The sequence below is a fragment of the Ananas comosus genome, linkage group 22, assembly GCF_001540865.1.
Source record: "Ananas comosus cultivar F153 linkage group 22, ASM154086v1, whole genome shotgun sequence".
Lineage (NCBI taxonomy): Eukaryota > Viridiplantae > Streptophyta > Magnoliopsida > Poales > Bromeliaceae > Ananas > Ananas comosus.
Window position 1 is genome coordinate 3,551,879 of NC_033642.1, and position 21,022 is coordinate 3,572,900.

General features: G+C 43.9%; 1 protein-coding gene across 1 annotated transcript; it reads left to right on the forward strand.

Moving 5' to 3' along the window:
- On the forward strand, positions 11,789–15,856 carry LOC109727381 (pentatricopeptide repeat-containing protein At2g45350, chloroplastic). The gene is made up of 2 exons (XM_020257490.1): positions 11,789–13,894; positions 14,513–15,856. The coding sequence occupies exon 1, from the start codon at positions 11,937–11,939 to the stop codon at positions 13,797–13,799; it is 1,863 nt and encodes a 620-aa protein (XP_020113079.1). The 5' UTR covers positions 11,789–11,936; the 3' UTR covers positions 13,800–13,894; positions 14,513–15,856.

Consider the following 21,022-nt stretch of genomic DNA (forward strand, 5'->3'; position numbering starts at 1 on the left):
ATGTCATAACTCTCAAGTGTACCATTCTCTAGCATTCAATGCCTCAAGGTGCTACTCAACTCATTTAGTCATAATGTCACCATGTTTACTACATTTTCAAGGTTCACATCTTGGTTCATACATCTATAGGGTTCTCATGTGTCTGATGTTCCATTCTCAATTCAAGTATAACTTTACTTTAGAAACATGCAAGAAGTTCCGATATATTACCATTTAACCCTATAATGCATGAATTCTATACAAATACATACATGATCAATATGGTGACTTAGACATAAAGAGAAATCCAACTATTTCGGATAGCACCACCCACCTCATAGTGATGCCAAGGTGCGAGAACCCAAGTCCCGCCATTTATCATCGCCGATTTAACTCGACCCAATACTAACGATAGCAAAATGACGTTTTTCCTCAATAGGATGCCGTAGGCCTGTAGAAACTCCAATCCGAGTTGCCCAACGCGTCGAATTATCCTTCAATTAGGAATACAAGAGATCAATTTCATCATAGACCTCATTCCTACAAAACCCTAATTTTGGCCCTAGGGTTTACATACACCAAGAATATCAAATTCTCTTAGGGATTCATGGACTACACTAAGTTCTCATATCTCAATAATCCCAAAAACATGTATTTTAGGGTAATAAAACCAAACCCTAAGTCATACTTGCAAAAAGACTCACCTTAACCACTTTGCACCACAAGCCCTTCCTTATTCTTGAGCTTCTTTTCCTCCAAAAGCTCCAATCCACCATTTAAATCTTCTCCAAAGTATCATTGTTGGAGAGATTCTAGAGAGAGAAGGAGAGGAGTTGAGGAAAATATGAGAATGAGAGTGTTTTCTCATGAAAAGAGAGAGAGAATGCATTGGGGTCTATTTATAGGTTCCAACAATTGCAATTAGACCCTCCACCTTTTGCTATTTGCAACCATTTAGTTTTTGCACTTCGCGGAGCTGAGTACCGGTACTCGAACTGGCATATTGGTATGCGAGCCCCACAGTACGGTACCCGCTATCTGGTACCTCAACCCAAGAGCAGGTCATTTGGGTTTTATACTGAGTACCGATACGCGACCTCTAGTACCGGTACACGGCCTTCCAGTACCGGTACTCCCATCTCAGTACCTCAACCCGAGAGCTGGTATTTTTGCACTTGTATTGGGTACCGGTACTCCATTCCTGATTCCGGTACTCAATACAAATTCTGCTGTTCCAGCAGACTTAATACTTCGGATTCCATTTCCGCCTTGGTTTGTGCCGAAAACACTCAAATACTCCTGAAACTCTCTTCTAACTATCCCAATGCCTTCAAGGCTATACGGGAACTTTGCCTATCGCCTTTATACCATACTTTGATCAATTCGACCAAAGTTGGCATTACGATACGGGGATTCGATATATTACAGCGTCACAAGCATATATACACGACACATTCCAGACAGGAATTGAATACATGGATTGCATAAGAAAAGTATCAAGAAATAAAAGTAAATACTATTTCTATTACATCACATGTTTTATTTATTTACATAGATGAGTATTTCTTTCCAAAATACAATCCAAAATGAGCTTTACATTTTCATTATCCTGTCGTTACATTGTTCTCTACAATTACACAAAATAGAGTATATCTATAAAGACCTAAAAATGAGGAAAAAGGCTGAGGTCCTTTTTAAATGGGTTCAGCTGAAATTACGAAAACACCCCCAAAACACATATTCTGCGAGCGGAGAGTCCGGACCTTGGGGGTTCAGATCCTGAAGCAAGGTCCGGACCCTGTAAGCAGTTTTAGAATTTTGCAGCCAGGGTATTGATCCTCCATTAAGGTATAGACTTTGATACTCTGGTCCATGTCAAGATTCGGATCCTCAAGTAAAGGTCTAGACCCTGAAAGCCCAGCACCTTAGATATGAAATTTTCAAAATTTTTTATTTCCGCTTCTTGGAGTCCTACTTCACTTCTAATCATTCTGAAACCCTCAAAACTCATTTCTAAATATGTTCAAATCATCTTGCAACTGTAATTCGTCCAATTTGGCCAAAGTTCAGTATAGTACATCGAAATTTGGTATACTATAATACATTTTGCCATAAACCACAAGCCGATCCACAACTAAAAATTGTAAATCCACAATTAATAAGTCACAAATCGACCGTTTATAAAATCCAATCAAACGATCAATTTAATCAAGCAACTCACATAACTTACAATAAAGTCTAGTTTATTCACAGGGCTTTTTTTTGCATTTAGTGTCATGCCTTGGGGTTCAGCCTAACCCGTGCTCGCCAACAGATCTGTCGCATACATAGGAAGCCTTGTATATACAAAGTGATAGAAATACCTGTACAGAATACAATAGCTACTATAAGCATGTAACCAAGCTGTAAAGAAATTACTAAAATTAGAATATAGTCCACTGTATATACATAAGATTCAGAGCACAATGGCAAGAAAATCCATACCTACAAACATCATCTCTAGCAATTCTAAAATATAAAATATATACATCTATATATACGATGTCTGTAACCAAAACTGTCTCCAAAAAGGTACTCTACTAGTATAACTCGCCAAAGGGTAGGGATCTAACTCACGGCTCCCTTACCGCGATCAGTAGCAGTAGCGGGAATAGAAGGCTCTGCAAGAAAAAGGAGTAACACCGGGTGTGAGAACTACTATAAACGAGTAGTCCTCAGTGGGTACCATCACTGATGCTAATGGCCTGCCCACTAAGTCTACGATACTAAAAGAAATACTAGGTAAGTAAAGGAGTAAAAGTAATAAAGGTGGAAAGAAATATACAGCTACAATGCCACTACGCTACTAATGCTTAAGTCAGATTATCATTGTAGTGTATGCATCAATTATCTATCGAACTGACAACCATTATGTGATGCTCCACTTCCCAGGGGTTCACCCATCCTAGGCCTACTATGGCCCTGGCACGCTTAACTCTCTTAACCTCTTAGGCATAGCCATCGCAAAAAATGCTATAATCGGATTAAGAGTTTTAGCCCTATTATATCTTATATATATGACTACTTGGGGTCTCACATTCTCCCCCCTTTAAGTCCCGATATCCTCGTCAGGCTCAAACTCACAAGTAGTAGGTGATGTGAGACTCATCTCATTAGCCTTAATCGACCTTGTGAGGGAGTCATGCTCTACCCACAACAGTTATCAGCATGAGAGCCTGTGTGAGGATTGAGATTTTTGTTGTGCAGATAAAACCTTTGTTGACGATGTTTTTGTATGTAATTTAATATATAAGCACTCGTTAAGTTTCAAGAGAAAACGAGTTAGGATGAAGAAGTTACGCGACCTGTACTAATCACTTAAAGTGAATAGTAACTCCAGATTTTCAGAGAGGCCAATCAGTGGAGATGGCTTCTGGTGTGTATTGGACACTGGTTATAATGATCCAATAGCTTGTTTTCAATGGTTCAACTGTCCTAAACCCAATGGCACTGACGGATTTGGATTCTGATGCACGGTTTTCGAGAAAAAGAGATTTTATCGCAAAAAGGGATTTTTGGTAATTAGAGAGGGGATGGATTCCGTCGCAAATTGATGACCTTATCTGGCGAAACAAAATTGTAGATTCGATGCCCCAGTTGTGCTGAACGTGCTGGCACGATCCGATCGAAAATCCGACGGATGGATCTCCGGGAATCACATAATGTTCGTTGAAGGGTCGAAATTGGCAAAATGAAAAATCTGCGAAAAGCCCAATATTTTATGTACTGTTTGCGCGATTTCGAACATCGAGGTGTGTATGCGCAAAATACTCGTGCTGTGGGGGGCTAGAGTGTAAATATGCAGCTCTGGAGGACTTTTCTGCAAAAATTACACCTTATATATATTTAGGTGTTAGGGTTTCATGCATAAAACCCTAACCCCTAGCTGACCAGCTACCTTAGCTGCGCCCCCAGCAGCCTCCACCACCTCCCTGTAACTTACCGTGCGCACCCCGGCCGCCGGCGAGCTTCTCCGGCCACCGGAGATGGCCTACATTGTCTCCCTCCACCTTTCTCTTCACTATCTTGGCCGTCGACACCGGAAAACCAACCACAGGAGTCAGGCCCCTTCCCTCGACCGAGACCCGACCTTCGGCGCCGTCCCCGCCGGCCCCTGCCGTCCGCGTGCGCCGCCAGCGCCGCCTGGGCCATCTGCGGCCACCCGCGGGCAACTATGGCTGAGCTTGAGCCAGCTCGCGGCCGCAAGTTGCTGCCGCTTTGAGGTTGGCCGCGCCACCCTCCTGGGCCTCCGACGACCCCTCACCGCCGACGCCGCCGTTCTCGTGGGCCCCCGGCCGCCGCCTTGTCTCCCTGCAGCCACTCGGTGCAGGATTGTGCCGAGCTTGGGCCCGCACCATCTCTGCGCGCCGCCGCCACCTTCCGTCAGTCGTGTCGCCTTCCCTCGGCCTCCGGCGACTGGTTATCGTCACCTCGTAGCTCCCCGGCCGCCGCTGTTGCCGCTGCGGGCAGCTGAGCCCGAGTCGAGCCTGCGCGGGCTTTAGTTGCTCCGGCTCAGCCGCCGCCACCCTCCGTCGTCGGTTGACCCGTGCATCGCCTTCCCTAGGCTGGCAGCACCCGACTGTAGCTGGCGCTCCCGCCGCCGGAGCCTCTTGCCGGCCGGATTTGAGCTATGCCCCTGGTTGTGCTTGCGGCTAGGGCATCAATGCCCGCCGCCGCCGGCCGACGCCGGCCCTGGCCTCCCTATGTCGCCCGCGCCCGCCTGCCGTCGGTGCGCCCGCCGCTAGGCCGCCGCCGGCCATGCCCTAACTCCCCTTGGCCCGGTAAGCTTTATTATGTCGTTTTGTGCACTGTTTACGGTTTAGGTCGCAATGCTGGCGCCCCGAGGCTGTTCCGATGCCTCCAGAGGTGAGCACGGTGATCGTCGATCAGTTCTGATCACAGTGCTCATCTCATTTGGGGTCAATGGGCCTCGGATTGGGGAATTACAAGCATTTTAATTTCAGCGCACAGTGTTTGTTGAACTTCGAGTCGCTCCCGCGCATCCCACAGTGGACGGCCATGCTCTGAATTGTGAGCACGACCTTCTGCACGTCGAGACCTGTCAGTACATGTCTCGACCGACCTCGAAAGCGCTCGGTTTGCTGTATCGACCCATAAAACCTAGTAAATCACATGAAATAAATTTATACAATAGTAAGGGTTTTTGTGCAATTGTGCACTTCACGGGTGCTGTGGGCAGTGCGTGTGGGCTGCGAATGACCTCTGGACTGGTTGTCCAAGGTCCCAAGCCTTTTCGGAAATCGAATGTTGATTTCCGTTACGTTTTTCGGCGAAATCCGCCGACGGAACGCGATTTCGGTTCGTATTTCTTCCGACGGTGCCTCACTATAATTTACGTTGTCGCTGAGCCTTATTCGCTGATCACTTGTGTCATTTCGAGGGTTCGAAAATGACAGATGAGCGACGGTGGGTTCCGGTGTCAAAATTGACACTTCCGGGAACCTAGATTGGAACGGTTATCCAATGATAATCGTTTCGATGTGAGTATTCGTGTTTGCTGCCAGGACATCTTAATTATAGTGTTGGGTGGTAGTGAGTGACTCTTGGCACGAGTTGGTGAGTCCCGGAACATTTCGTGGGTCCCGGCGGAGTTTCGGTGCGATTTACGGGACTTCCGGCGTGTTACGGTAATCGGTTTTGGGAAACCGATTCCCGTGGGTTTACAGGTGGGATTGTGAGTTAGTGTTTCATTTATGTGGGTGAATTCTAATCCGGTGGACTCTCCGTAGGTCCGATTGATGCTCTTCCACAGTCGAAAGACAGGCACTGCATTCGTACAGGTGGGTACTTCGACCCGAAATCGGTACAGTGGTGCAAGCTCGGTGACACCCTCTCTATCCCTTTCCTTTTATTACCTTGCATACTATGTGTTGAGCCTAGCACCTATACTATATCGTTTAGCTCTACTTGGCTTTTTTACATACTTAGCATCATGATTTAGAAGTAGAGTGGCTTTGTGTTTTTATGTGAGATCTGTTACCTAGTCGGTCGGTTTCTTGTATCTCGTATTATGACCTTTTTGGTCGGTTCATTGCATCTGGTATTGTGACCTACTTGGTCGGTTGGACTACTTGATGACGCTTGGGGTCGGTATAACCTGAGAGGTGGGATTGTCGGCTAGTTGCCGACGGATGACCTAGTCGGTCGGTTTCGTGACTCTTGTCGTTTGATGACCTATGAGGTCGGTGTGCCCTGATGGGTAGGATTGTTGGCTAGGACGGCTAGATCTAGGTTGTATCGATGCATGACGTGACATTCTTGTGACCTATTGGTTAGTTCTTGTGTATACATTTTAGTTGACTTCACAGTCTGTGACATTCGTGTTCATACCTGATATGCTTTAGCATTAGTTAACTATAGCTTGTACGGCACTGAAGGAGTGTTAAACAGGGTTACTAACCTGGGTACTTCAGTTGCCAGCCCAGTGGGAGGTGAGGTGTTCATAGACAGAGTTCGCCATCCTGAGTTCTCACCCCCAAACTTGATATACGTCATGCTTAGACAGAGTTAGAGACTTTGGATGCGGGTTGATGTGTCCCTCCGGAGTGGTACTTGATTTGCGGTCCTTGAGACCTATTGGCGAGCTTAGGCCAAGTCTTCATGATAGGCCACAGGGATTGGGTATATCTTGGACTTCTCGTATGTCCAGCTGATGCATACTTGCACTTTGTTCTCTATTACAGTAGCGATTAGTTATATTCCTCTGTGTTGTTATTTACCCTTGCATCATTGCTACTGTAGTTATGTTATCCATGTATGCATTCTGTTCTACTTTACAGTAGTGGTAGTTACATGTTCTATTACTATTCCTTTTCCTTCCGGTATTATAGCTACTGTATTGGTGATATCTACTTATGACATTGATGATCTCTTTCTGCCGGTGAGTACTCCTCGCCTTCGTCAGCTTGCGGTACCCATTGGGAGGAGAGACATGTGTACATGTTCTCACCCCCACCCCTCTTTCAGGTGACATTGCTGGTCCGAGTTGAGACGGTACGTGAGGCGCGTGATTAGTGGTCGTAGAGTATTTCGGCCCTGTGATTTACGGTTAATTTCTAATCTATTTCCTCATGATAACTACTTAGATATTCTATAGTTCAGTTGCTTTTGTTTTAATTGGATATACATGAATTTGTGAAGTTAACTAAAGTATTTGTGGTTTTCATGTGAGATTATTAAACGGTTTTCTATCTCTGGTGGTAGCGTGTTTTAAAAGAAAAAGGTTTCCGTGTGGAGAACGGTTTCAAAAGATTTTTTCTTGGTTTTCATGACTCTTAGCTTGTATTTGGTTCGGGGTTAAGGGGTGGGATAATCCCACCCCTTAACCCCAGTTTTATTCCCAAACATGATTAGGGGGGTGGGGTTAGCTAACCTCACCCCAAATGGGCTAACCCGGGATAGCCCATTTGGAGTGGGGTTAGCTAACCCCAGCTAACCCCACCCCACCCCACTACTCCAACCAAACAAAATACTATTTTACCCACTATTCTTCTTATCCCACCTATTCCAACCAAATACTATTTTCTTTAATCCTAGACTAACTCCAATTCTCAACCAAACACAAAAATACTCAAACCCCATTTTAACCCTGAACTAAACCCTATCCTTGAAATAACTAGTTTTTTCTTAACCCCGAACCAAACGGTAGCTTAATGTTTCAAAACTAGTTTCCGGGTAGGAAATATTTTAAACTAATAGATGTGGATTTATGAATATCTGTGATGGAATGAATGGTAAATGTGATGTGGTGTATGTATGTGAATGTTCATACTGTTGTGGTTGTATCTTGTACTTGTGCAACGTCGTGCAAATACAGGGAGACTCTGTCCGTGTGAACAGTGAATTTCTTATATTTGTGGCAGATTTGACATACTCTGGGGTCAAGGTTTTCAAAAAAAAAAATTGGGCACTTCTGCATTGGCTTTTAAATCCAAAGGGACTTCGGGGTGTGACAGATTAAAGTGATATCAGAGCCAAGTTATTACCACGACACCACTCACAGTTTGTTTTGAAAAATAAACAAACTGAACCATTGGTTAGGTTGACCCTTAGGAAGACTTACGGTGTATAGGCACGTGAGTGCGGGGTTTGGGCTTGAGTCCCGGTGTGTTAGTCGAGTTTGATAATCTCGAGGTGCATGGTGGTTTTCGGTATGTGCTACGATTCGCACAAACTCGAGTCTCGGTCGGGAGTAGTGGCGGTGTACCTGTACGGACATCGAGTGGCGGGGTGACGTTTACCAGGGATAGCCACTCCTGTCAGGTGGGGCCTTGAAGGGCCAAGTGATTTTTGGGCCTAGGCGATTGTCTTAACTGCCGGCGCCCAGGCAACTCTCCATACATGGAGCACGAGAGCTACTGCGAGCATCTCTATAGAGACAACAGTAAGATCAGATACGGTCGCGACTTCAGTGGGGCTACTAGGGTGTAGCCCAAGGTGTTATTAGTGACTATCTAGGCGACTGCAACATTGGTGTTGCTTTCTCAGATTTTGGGTAGGGTTGTGATGCCTGCCCCTCCTTCTTGTTTGCTGGTGGAATCGTTGGTGCAGATCTTTTGACCTTTAACTAGTTCATACGTCAAACTGACGTGTACTAGAACTGGGTTGACACAGTTTTGGTGTCAAGTCTCTATTAATACATACACCGTATGCGGTTATCCTAACACCTAAATTGGTGTGTTGTGGGATAGTAGATGGTTTAGTAGGGTTCGTCTTGACTCGAGATACTCCAGGGTATTGTCGGAGTTCTCGGAGCTTTAGGTATAGTTTGGTTGTGGTGTGAAAATCGGTTAAAGAAACCGTTTCCTAAAGCCTTAGTTTGTGCGGTTCGCGGCTTAGTGTCGCTAGCAACTTTTGGATGCTGAAAGCTAAGGGACTCGTAGTGAGTCGGTTCAGGGTTGATCTGATTTCGAATGTCGACTTGCAAAGTGAATGATTCGACGGTTTTGGTTGTGAACTTTTGGTTCAGTAAAGAGGTATCAGGTGGCTTGATACTTCATTGTGTCGTGCTTCCAGCTTATTGTTGGTAGTGGATCTTAGAATATTTTGCTCTTCTTTTGCAAGTACATTGGCTGCAAACAATGTGCTGTCGAAAGTTGGGACGAAATACTCTTTCCTCGTTTGGGACTTTTAGATTGGGTCGGTGTTTTCTCTAGATTGTCTTGTGAGAAAGTTTGAGTGATGGTCATCTCTGACCACGTAGCGAGTCTTGGGTTACTCCCTGGCAGGTTTTGCGCAGTTGATTTATCGTCACTGTAGATGGTTTTGACTCTGGCTCGTTAGCTCTATAGTTGTGCCTTCCACAGCTAAAAGGTTTGTTTGGTTAGTAGTCTCGGCCTTTTTGCCGGGAGGTTCGGAATCACGGTTGATGAGTGGCTTGAGCCTAGTTGTTGGCTTTGATTGTCACGGTATGTGATAGAGTATAAGGTTTGCGTCTCGACTTATCGTGCAAACCTTGGATTAGTATGCTGGTCCAGTTATTTTGTGACAGGTGCGCCTGGGTCTCAATGAGACAGGTGTTTGGTGTTGCTAGGAACACCGATCGCTAGGGTCCCTTTGGGACGGCAGCGACAAGGTCTCGTGGAGACAGGTGTTAGGCATCACTGATGGTTATTATTGCGATTAGCAACCCTGTGCACCAAGTAATGGACTTGCATAGAACGTATGTTGGTTTGATTGAAATATTGAGCAAACAAATTGTCCAGCTTAATTGGTATTGTCAGCCTTGGATCTTTTGGCCAGGCAGAAGGTGAGGTCTTGGACCTAGGACTGTCGAAATGCCGCAGGTGGCTTTCCGCTAATGGGGATTTGACTTCAGCTGTTTGTGTTTTAAACTGGTGGGAGACTGTGGTCTCCGAGGTGAGTGTTATTGACTCAAATTTTTGGGACAACGATATGCCTTCGCTCAAGGTGAGCTTATTGATGTTGTCGGCTAGTCAGAGTGTGTCGTTTTGACCTACAAAAATATACTCCAGACTTGTGGTGTGGTCCCGTGAACTTTCGATGTAGTTGAGTCGATTATTGCTACGCAGAACAAGGTTGGGGGGACTCAGAGTTTCTGGGTGGTAAGTTATCTCAGATTTGGCAGTTATGGAATCAGATAATCTTGGTTGCGGCATGATTTTGCCCGCAAGTTATCGGATGGTGTTGATCCCAGTGGATTTTGATTTATAGATTTTGAGTTGGTTATTTCCCTCATCTTGTTCGAGTGGAATCGCAGTTCAATTCTTCCCTTCTTCGGAGGTTGATTTACCTAGATTCAAGGAAATATGACTGACTAGTACTCACAGGTGATACCGCAGTGGTGGAGTGATATCCGGTCGAGTGGGAGATTTCGACTGTATAATTTAGTTGGTACCTAATAAAATTTTGTATTGCCTGTACGGTAATGAATATATTATTAGGCCAAGTGGGAGAATGTTGGATGTGACCTACGTGATTTATTCAAGGCGATCCATAAAGATACAGTCGGTCTACTTAAGTCGATCTATAAAGATATGATAGATCTAACAGTTAGGATGTATCTGAACACGTCCTTGTTGGATGGACGTGATTTAACATTTTTACATAAGTTATATATAAATATGTAACATACGGGAGTCCCGGTCTAACCCTAATCCTATTTTCTATGACAGCTCCATCTCCGGAAATAAAGGAATTAGACTTGAAACATCCCGCTTTTCGCAGATTGTGAACAAGGACGAACCACAATAAAAAATTGTCGTCTATAATTCAGTTTTAGAAATCAAAATCATAATAGAAGGTATGATCTTAATTTTTATTAAAGTTTTAACCAAAAAATGCTATGAGGCTTCATATTTATTAGAGCCTAACATATTATACTAACATATTATAGTAACATTTTATACTGAAGAGCTTTTTTTTTTTTTTTTTTTTTTGCCAATTCTCTTCGAATCTGTTAAATTGTTTGGTTTCTAAATAGAAATATTCCTTTGTATACGATTATCTGCAAAAAATATTTCTATGCACTTCATATATATTCATTTTTTTTCCTACGTACTTTCCTGCTCGGTTAAATCGAATCGGATGCGCCCATAATCGGACTCGATCTGACGGATTTTATGTTATCTAATTGGATTATGATTAATCTCGCTTTCAAATTGAAAAGCTAATTAGAAATAAATTCTAATTATATTAGGATAACAATTAATAACTGATTTGGCCTTATATCTTAAGCACCTATTAGAATTTTGGAATCCCTTATAAATATACGGGTGATCCCACATAAAAGATAGAATGAAAAAAAAAGAGAAACCACATTCTCCATTAACCTATTGTTCTAGAGGGATTTGAACGGTGGATTTGCGATCGTGCTTGTTTGTAGTTCGATCACCGCGAGTTTGGGGCTTTAAAAGACTTTCAAGGACGATCCAAGGACACGTTAATCAACCTCTACGATCTGGGCTCGTCGCGTAATAGCGCGAATCGCTTCCGCAAAAAGGTACGAACGAATACTTCCGCTGCATTCTACACAGCTCATATTGAGTTTTTTCTACACTGCTCATATTGAGTTTTTTTTGTTTGTTATTCATACTCTTCCGTTCTCTTTTATACATTCGCTAAATTTCTATTCACTCTTTTATATATGTTTTTTTCGGGTGCCTTTGTTATTACTGAATCTTTTATTTTTACGTCTTCAAACACTTTTATTTTTGCAGTTCTCTTTAAATTTATTGAACCTTTTTCAAATTAAGCTACTTTTTAAATAAAAAAATATTCATCATATTGCATGGATTTCTACACTAGTGGTAAAGAGTACGGCAAACGAAACAAGCTCGAATTTCGTCAGTTTGTGGGAGTATGAAATCGTCTTCTTAATTCGTGATCACATGTAACGCAGCAGCAGGCGGCAGGCGGCAGGCAGCAGCCAAGCTGAGATGGTGCTGCTGTTGGCGCGAGCCAATTACAATTCCCATTCCCCGCCTGCCGCCGACCCAGCCCTCGGCCTTCTCCCGCGCTGCAAGAATCCGCGGGACTTTCGCCCTCTCCATGCCCGCCTCATCACGACGGGCCTCCTCTGCGACCCCTCCGTCGCCGCCCGCGTCGTCCTCCGCCTCTGCTCCTCCCCCCACCCTCCCCTCCGCCGCCTCGCCCGCCGCCTCTTCTTCTCCCTCCTCGACCCCTCCGACTCATCCGAGCGCTCCGACCCGTTCCTCTGGAACGCCCTCATCAACTCCTCCTCCTCCCCCGTCCGAGCGCTCCTCACCTTCTCCCTCATGCTTTCCCGCGCCACCGTCGCCGCCGATGCCTTCTCCTTCTCCCTCGCCCTCAGGGCCTGCTCGCGCGCTTCCTCCCTCGCCGTCGGCTTGCAGATCCACTCCCTTATACTAAAATCCGTGCACTCCCCGAATCTCTACCTTCAGAACGCCCTGATCGCTTTGTACTCCAAATGCAGGCTCTGCGGCGCTGCCCGCCAGGTGTTCGACAGAATTCCCGTCAGGGACTCCGTCTCTTGGAACTCGATGATCGACGGCTACATCAAGAACGGCGACATGGATGCGGCGGAAAACCTTTTCGACCGGCTCGGCGATGCAGATAGGAATTCGGTGACCTGGAATACCATGATCGGCGGGTATGCCTCTTCGGTTGACGGGATTGATGCTGCGCGTGCTCTGTTCGACCGCACGCCTGTGAGAGATTTGGTTTCGTGGAATCTGATGATTGACGGTTTTGTTAAGTGTGGGAGATTGGCGGATGCGGAGTGTTTGTTTCAGCAAATGCCTAAGAGGGATGTGATATCATGGGCCAACATGATTAATGGTTACATGGATGCTGGGATTATTGGCATGGCTCGGATGCTGTTCGATGAAATGACCGGGAGGGATGTGATTGTGTGGAACGTCATGATTTGCGGCTACGTGAATAACGGGAAATTTGTCGAGGCGTTGCATCTCTTTAATGAGATGCGAGCGGAATGCGACGTTTCTCCTGATAATGTAACTCTAGCAGCTGCGCTTTCTGCTGTGTCTGAGTTGGGCCGCCTGTGCGATGGTATTGCTATACATGACTATATCAAAAGAAATCACTTATCTTTAGAGAGGAAGCTAGGTGTTGCCCTAATTGACATGTACTCAAAGTGTGGTAGGCTAGATGATGCATTGGAGGTATTCGAGGTTGCAGGAAGGAGCATCGATCATTATAATGCACTGATCGGTGGTCTAGCCATTCATGGCTATGGTGAGATCGCTCTCAAGCTCTTCTCAGAGCTGAGGAGGTGCTTGTTGAAGCCTGACGATATTACATTTGTTGGGCTTCTCAGCGCTTGCAACCATGCAGGTTTAGTTAAGGAAGGTTTGATTTGCTTCGAAATTATGAGGAGAGGTTACGGCTTGGAACCTAAGTTGCAGCATTATGCTTGTGTGGTTGACATTCTTGGTCGTGCAGGCCATTTGGAAGAGGCATGGAGGCTCATTGAGAGCATGCCGATTGAACCAAATGATGTTGTGTGGAGGTCCTTGCTTAGTTCCTGTAGAACCCATGGGAACTTTCAGATCGGTCAAAGGATAATGGAAAAATTATTAGGATGGAGTGGTTTCAATTCTAGTTCGTATGTACTTCTGTCTAATCTTTATGCGAGTGTGGGGATGTGGCGTGATGTTAGTGAGATTAGAATGGCAATGAAGGAGAAGGATGTAAGGAAAGTTCCTGGATGCAGTTGGGTTGAAGTTGATGGTATTATTCATGAATTTGTTGTCGGGGATAGTTCATACTCGCAAGCACAACAAGTTTACTCTGTCTGAGCACTTATATACAACTAAAGTTTATAGTTCCCATGTTTTATGGATTGTACATGCCAATTTTAAAATTTTTCTTGTCTATATCAGATTAAGCTCAGGTATAACCTATAGAAGTTCAGTAGCATGCGTCTAAATCATGCTCACTTTGTTTTCCAGTAAATATTTTCAGTTAATATTTATATGGCTAAATTACAGAAATCCCTTGTCAAAATTCGATTTTTCACGTTTCCTCCCTGTCATTTAAAAACCTACACTTTGCCCTCTTGTAAAATAAAAAATGTTTACTTCACCCCCTGCCGTTAGTGATCCGTTAGAGTTCCGTTTATAAAGTATTATTATATATTTTTTTATGCCAAGAATGCCCTCAGCCTTCTCTCCTGTTGCCAAAAATAGTGAGGGACAAAATAGTTATTTTGTCATCACAGTTTATACCGTACCCTCCTATGACCATTTTTTATTTTACAAGGGGGCAAAGTGTAGGTTTTTTTAAATGACAGAGGGGAAAAGTGAAAAATCGGGTTTTGATACGGGGGTTTTATGTAATTTAGCCTATTTATATATATGTTCCTAAGTTTCTCTGGCATTTTCAGAAGTTCATTTGCATAGTTCTTTGCCGTTGCTAGTAATATCTGTAATTTAGTTGTCTTTCCATTTTCTTCGTCTTTCTCCTTTTGCCCAATTGTATTCTTGTATGTAATAGAACTTGTTATGTACAGTTTTTGGCGAGAAGAAATAATATCAACTTTTCAATTCCCAAATTGGAAACAGAGAGTCCTCTTGCTTTCTTCTCCTCAAGGGCCAGAACAAGATATCTGGTGAGATCCACCTCAGGCATGGCTTCACCACTCCAGTACAAACTAAGAGTTGCCGGTGAAGGTGAGGACCATCGCCAAAGTGTGGATCAGGATGTCTTCCAAGGAGAGCACCGTCACCAACAATACTTCTTTAACCTATAAATCAGTGATGTTGCTTGACTGTGCTGTATTCAATTGATGCCGGAAGTCTTGTACTCTGTCTCACAGCACCACCAGTCCTCATCCTCTCCATGTCAGCCATGCCAAGGACATTCTCTTTCCCGTCCTCTGCCCGCTACCCATTGTCATTATTGATTCAGATTTGTCTGCTTTTGGATCTTCAGATCTGATAGTTTTATGGCTTCTATGACTTCAACCCCTATGACCGCTCCGACTCCGACCCGTATTCCTGCAATTGCTTGATTGGATGTTAACTTAATAGACACCAACTATCACAAATGGTCAGTTTCTTTGAAATTTCAGTTCGATGCTCAGGCAAACTGATGGCACTACACCACCGACGAATGCAGAATTGGTTAGTGATTGGGCTTTTCCTGATTGATGTGCTGGAGGAATTATTTCTTCATCCGTTTATGTTGACATTTGCATGCTGTTGGCAAGTTTTACCACTGCTCAGCAAAAGTAGGCACACTTTCAGAGTCTTTATGAGCAATTAAGTTATGCTTAGTCGTAAGCTGAGTTTCAAGGACTCTAATTGGCACATCAGGGTGAATGCTCAATTCAAGAGCTTTACAACTTTATGCAAGCTCGCTAGCGTCAACTTCATACTACGGAAGAGCCCTTATGTGCTACCAGCTCAACCTGCAGGTATGCTAGAAAACAAGAGTAAGGGATCAACAATGACTCTTTCAGTTCCTTGTGCAGCTCCTCCCAGAGTTTGAAGCTTTGCGAGGGCAACCTTTGCACAGATCTCCACTTTCGACTCTCAGTTCAGCATTGGCTGAACCTGTTGCAAAAGAGAGACGTCTTCGAGTCTTGGCTTCTTCTACATCTTCTATGCCAATTGTTCTTGCAGCACCAGCTGATCAGTCAATGCCTCAAGCCATTGGCTCCGCTCTCTCTGTATTCTAGGGTTCTTACAACACCAGAAAAAAAAAGAAAAAAAGAAAAAAAGAAGAAAAGAACGTAGCATTCAGTGTCGGTGTTGTCTTCTCTGGGCTCATACTGTATAAGAATGTCAACAGAAGAAACAAGCACACTCGTTTTGTTACTTGAGACAGAATTATCCTATTACCCTTGTTGTTCCCTCTCCTGGCCCACCACCTTCTCCTGCACCAGATCAGTCTTCTGATTAGGATGCACGTACTGTAAATCTAAGCCTGCCATAACTGATCCAATTGTTTCAGTCCTCCCACTTAGCATCTTATGAACATGCATTTTCAGCTACAGTACGTCACGCAAACTATTGACACATTCTTTCCACATTTACACTGCTGATGGCTTTTCTCTTCTTGTCACACATTATGGTTCAATTCCTTCCTATACATTTGATAATTTTTTTGTTCCATCTGTTCATCAGAGTTATTCATAAATGTTATTTTTTCAGACAAATGTCCTAGATGAGGATGTACCTGTTTGGTATTCTTACCTCAACATAAGTGGAATAAATTGTCTCCCAAATTTGCTTCTTTGGTTACAGTTATGAGCATAAAGGATATTGCTGTTATGATCTGGTTGCTCGTCGTCTTTGTATTTCACGAGATGCCATATTCTTGTAATCTTCTGCATTTTGCAAATTCCTCTCGTGATGACCTAACTTCTTCCCAGACAACTGTCCTCCACTTCTGACGGCCCCATCCTCTCCCCTCCTGTTAGTGAACCCATTGCAAACAAGAATATCAAATCATTTGACTTATCACAGGTTCCATCTAACAACAACAACCCGGTTGATGATCAAGCATATTTCGTGTTTTGCTACCCACTTTGTTTACGCAAGCCAAAACAAGTATTTGGTTGTTTCACTTCATATACTTCCAAATTTCATAGCTTTTCTGCAGTTGTTCATGATCATTTTGAGCTTTTTTGTAGTTGTTCGTGAAGCCACGGTCATCCCTGAATGGTGTGATGCCATGACTATTGTACTCAAGGCGTTTGCAACATACTTATACATGGGATATTGTTCAACTGCCACTCTTTGAATTTGGACTCCAAAAGCCATTTCATAAAAAATCCACAAGTTTTGAGCTTTGCAAAACCGGGTCGCGCTTATTCAATTTGCAGATTCGCCTCGGATTTTCGCCATCGATGAAATACTCTATTCTTTTTCTCCCTTCGTCTTTGTTTCTCTCCTCTTTGCTTTTTGTTATGTTTCTTTCCTTTCGTGTTTTTTTTTTTTCCTTTCTTTATTTTTTTTTTTCTCTTCGACCCTCATCGCCTCCTCCACCGTCTTCACAGCCCTCGGCAATGGTAACGAGGGCAGCGCCGCTTCCTCTTCCTCCATCTCCTCCTCCGTCGACATCGGTGGCCCTCGGCGACGGTAACGAGGGCGGCACCGCCTCCTTTTTCTCATCTTCGCCTCCGCCTTCGCCGACACTAAAGAAAGAGAACTCGGAACAGGCATGGGTGAGGGTAAAGCAGACGTAGACGATGAGGTCATGGTCGAGGAGGTGCTCGCCGCCCATAAGGGTGAGGAAAAAGACGCGCTCATCTCCAAAGAGCGAACAAAGATGCAGAGGATAGAAAAAAAAAAGAATAAAAAGAAAAAAATAAAGAAAAAAATTTGTCTCTTTGAAATACTATTATTATATATCGTTACTATTATCGGAAAAGGCCAAAAATCAGAGAAAAAGGAAGAAGAAGATGAAGGTTGCATTGTTAAAATTAAGTTGCACTGTTTTACAAAAAATTGCACTGTCTAAGGTGAACGTTGCACTCTTTGAAATAAAAATTACACTATTTGAAACAACAGTTGCACTCTTTTGAAGAATATTACACTGTTTAAAAAAAATTACACCGTTTCTCTTTTTCTTCCTCCTCTTCCTCCTTTCCCTCGGCGATGGCCTGCATGGCGTTGACGTCGAGCGAGACCGGCGCTGCCTGCACGTCGTACTACAGAGGCCACGAGCCGTTGCTCGGGACCGCAAACGGGGCGGCGCGCAGCAGCGCGACGTCAATTCGGTGGAAGCTAAGCATGAAGCCGACCTCCGAGAAGCCCGTGGCGGCAGTACAGTTGTCGTTCTCAGCGACCACCGTGAGGGCCATCCGGACGCCGAGCATGTCGGACTGGTCGTAGTCGAGTCGGCCCAGGTGCGTCGTCGGTACGCCGGAGGGGAAGAAGGAAGAGGAGGAGGATGAGGAGAAATGGTGTAAATTTTGCTCAAATTGTGCAATTTTTGCCTAAAGAGTGTAATTTTTCAGACAAAAATTACACCTTTGGAGATGAGAGTTACATCTTTGGGCAAATATTGCACCATTTGGGCGAAATTTATGCCATTTCTCTTTCTCATCCTCTTCCTCCTCTCTTTCTTCTTCTCCTCCGCTTCACGTGCCAGCACGCACCTGGGCCGGCTTGACTACGACCAGTCCGGCATGCTCGGCATCTGGATGGCCCTCATGGTGGTTGCTGAGAATGACAACCGCGCGGCTGCCGCGGGCTTCTCGGACATTGGCTTCATGCTCAGCTTCCACCGGATGGACGTCGCGCTGCTGTGCACCGCCCCATTTGCGGTCCCGCGCAATGGCTCGTGGCCACTGCAGTACGACGTGCAGGTGGCGCCGGTCCCGCTCGACGCCAACGCCATGCAGGCCATCACTGAGGGGAAGGAGGAAGAGAAAGAGAAATAGTGTAATTTTTTTAAAACAGTGTAACATTTATCAAAAGAGTGCAATTTTTATTTCAAAGAGTGTAATTTTTATTTCAAAGAGTGCAACGTTCACCTGAAACAACGCAATTTTTTTGTAAAACAATGCAACTTAATTTTAACAGCGCAACCTTCATCTTCTTCTTCCTTTTTCTCTGATTTTTGGCCCATTTCGATAGTAATAACGATATATAATAGTCTTTCAAAGAGACAATTTTTTTTCTTTATTTTTTCTACTTTTTTATTCTTATTTTTTTATATCCTTTGCATCTTTGTTCGCTATTTGGAGATGGGTGCATCTTTTTTCCTCACCCTCATGGGCGGCGAGCACCACCTCGACCATGACCTTATCGTCTTTGTTTGCTCTACTCCCACCCACACTCACTCTAAGTTCTTTTTTTTCCGGTGCCGGTGAAGGCGGAGGCGGAAAAGAGGAAAAGGAGTCGGCGCCGCCCTTGTTACCGTCGCCAAGGGCTGCCAATGCCGACGAAGGAGGATATGGAGGAAGAGGAAGCGGTGTCGCCCTCATTACCATCGCTGAGGGCAGCGAAGACGGTGGAGGAGGCAATAAGGGTCAGAGAGAAAAAAATAACAAAGGAAAAAAAAAAGAGAGAGACAAAAAGAAGAGAGAGAAAGAAAAAAAATAAGGGTATTTTCGCCCGTTGGCGAAAAATCCGATCCGAATCTGCAAAATTGAAAAAGGTGGCATAGTTTTGCAAAAGCTCTAAACTTGTGGATTTTTTATGTAAATTGGTCATCTATAAAATTAAAACCAACTCTAGTGGTTCCATTGAGCACTACAAAGCTCATTTGGTGGCTCATGGATTTACTCAAGAACAAGACATTGATTACGAAAACACTTTTGCACCTATTGCTAAAATGACAATTGTGCGATTGCCTCTTGTAGCATACCGGATTTTTTTTATTAAAAGTAAATATAAATAAAAATAGTATGAGATACTGTTTTTATTGGACTTAGACAAGTAAATTATACGTCATGATTGACTCGTGCGGAAATCGGAGTGAAAATAGAAGATTGAGAATTTTCTGTGTGAGACCGGGCTGATATTTTAGCAGAAAATGCACGGTGTCAGAAAATTCTGAAAATTTGGGAATATGTTAGGATTATTTTTATGAGGCTAGATTTAAAGTTTCATGCCATTCTGACACCCGGAAGGTGAAAAATAAAATCCGACAGTTATCTGATAAAGATTACAGTTCGGTACAGCTTTCGGTGACCAAACGGGGTCGAAACTGAAAGATTAAAATTTTTTTCATTAAGTAAGGTTAAACTGATTGTGACTGCCAAATTTGAGCTCAATCGGACGTTCAGAAGGGCAGACGAAAAATATATGTACCTGAGCTACAATCTGATGTGAATAGTATTTTGGGAGTATATATAGGTGAACTTGCACTCTTTTTTCTCATTTGTGCCCAACCCGAGAGAGAGACTTGGAGAGCAAGTTTGTTTTCTCTTTTTCTCTCTTTCTCTCTAGTTCTCACCCCTCACTCCTTTTCTCTTCTAATCTCTCCACAAAAGAGAATTAATTGGAGAAGAAGTTGGAGTAGAATCCTTGAAAGTTGGAGAGTAGCTTGGAGCTCAAGCTTTCATCTTCTTCCTCTCTATTAGAGAAAGCTTTGGAGGTAAGCTTTGGTAGTAACTATGGTAGATTGCTAAGGAATGATTCGTATGCTCTAGGAATGGGTTTAGAGAACTCCCTAGATGCTAATAACATGTTAATTGCATGAATCAAGTTCCAATTTGGTGATTTCTTGCAATAGTAGCATGTTAAGGCTCAAATTGGGGTTTTGCAATATGTAGAGGTTTGATCTAAATTGAGCATGTATAAACCTAATTGCTAGGTTTTCTAACGCGTTGGCGAAGTCGGTTCGGCGATACGACGAGGCTACGCGAAGATATTGAAGAAAAGGCCGATTTCGGTACAGATTGTCGCAGCTCGCGACGTAAGCTTCCAAAAATCACGAAACCGGAATTGTAGCATCGTGACATCACCTAAAGTCTTGGAGCTAAGAGAGTCGCAGGCACGAAGGATCGCGTGGAGCTCTCGGTGGGTTTGACCTCGCTACAAATGAGAAAATCTCATTTATGTGGATTTAAGTATCGTAAAAATATAAAATCACGTATTTTCATGATAGACGTATTATTTGTGAATTTTATGCTTTCATAGATGCAAATTGCTCGTTATTGCTTTTGACTTACCCGTTTCTTTTGTGCCTAGTGGTGCAATGAGCTGAGGTCAGTAATTGCCCACTGGGAACTATAAATTATAGTTCTCACGCCCCCTGTTTTCTGTTTTCTTTCAGAGCCTTCCACGCCGGGAGAGGCTAGGGACCGTGGGAAGGGCGTCGCTTCGCGTTAGCCCTTTAGAGAGAGATGAGCTTAGGTGGTCTACCTCTTGACGTATTTTCTTTTATTTTGCGAGAGGTTGAGGGTTTCACCAGTGTACTAGAGACCACCATTTTTGTACTTTTGAGACTGATAGCGTACTACTTATGGTTTCTTTTTTTTGTCTAGCCTTACTTCTGTACTTTGGTGTAGATGATAGTACTTTACTCGCTCTGATATCATTAGTTGCTAGTTATTTTACTT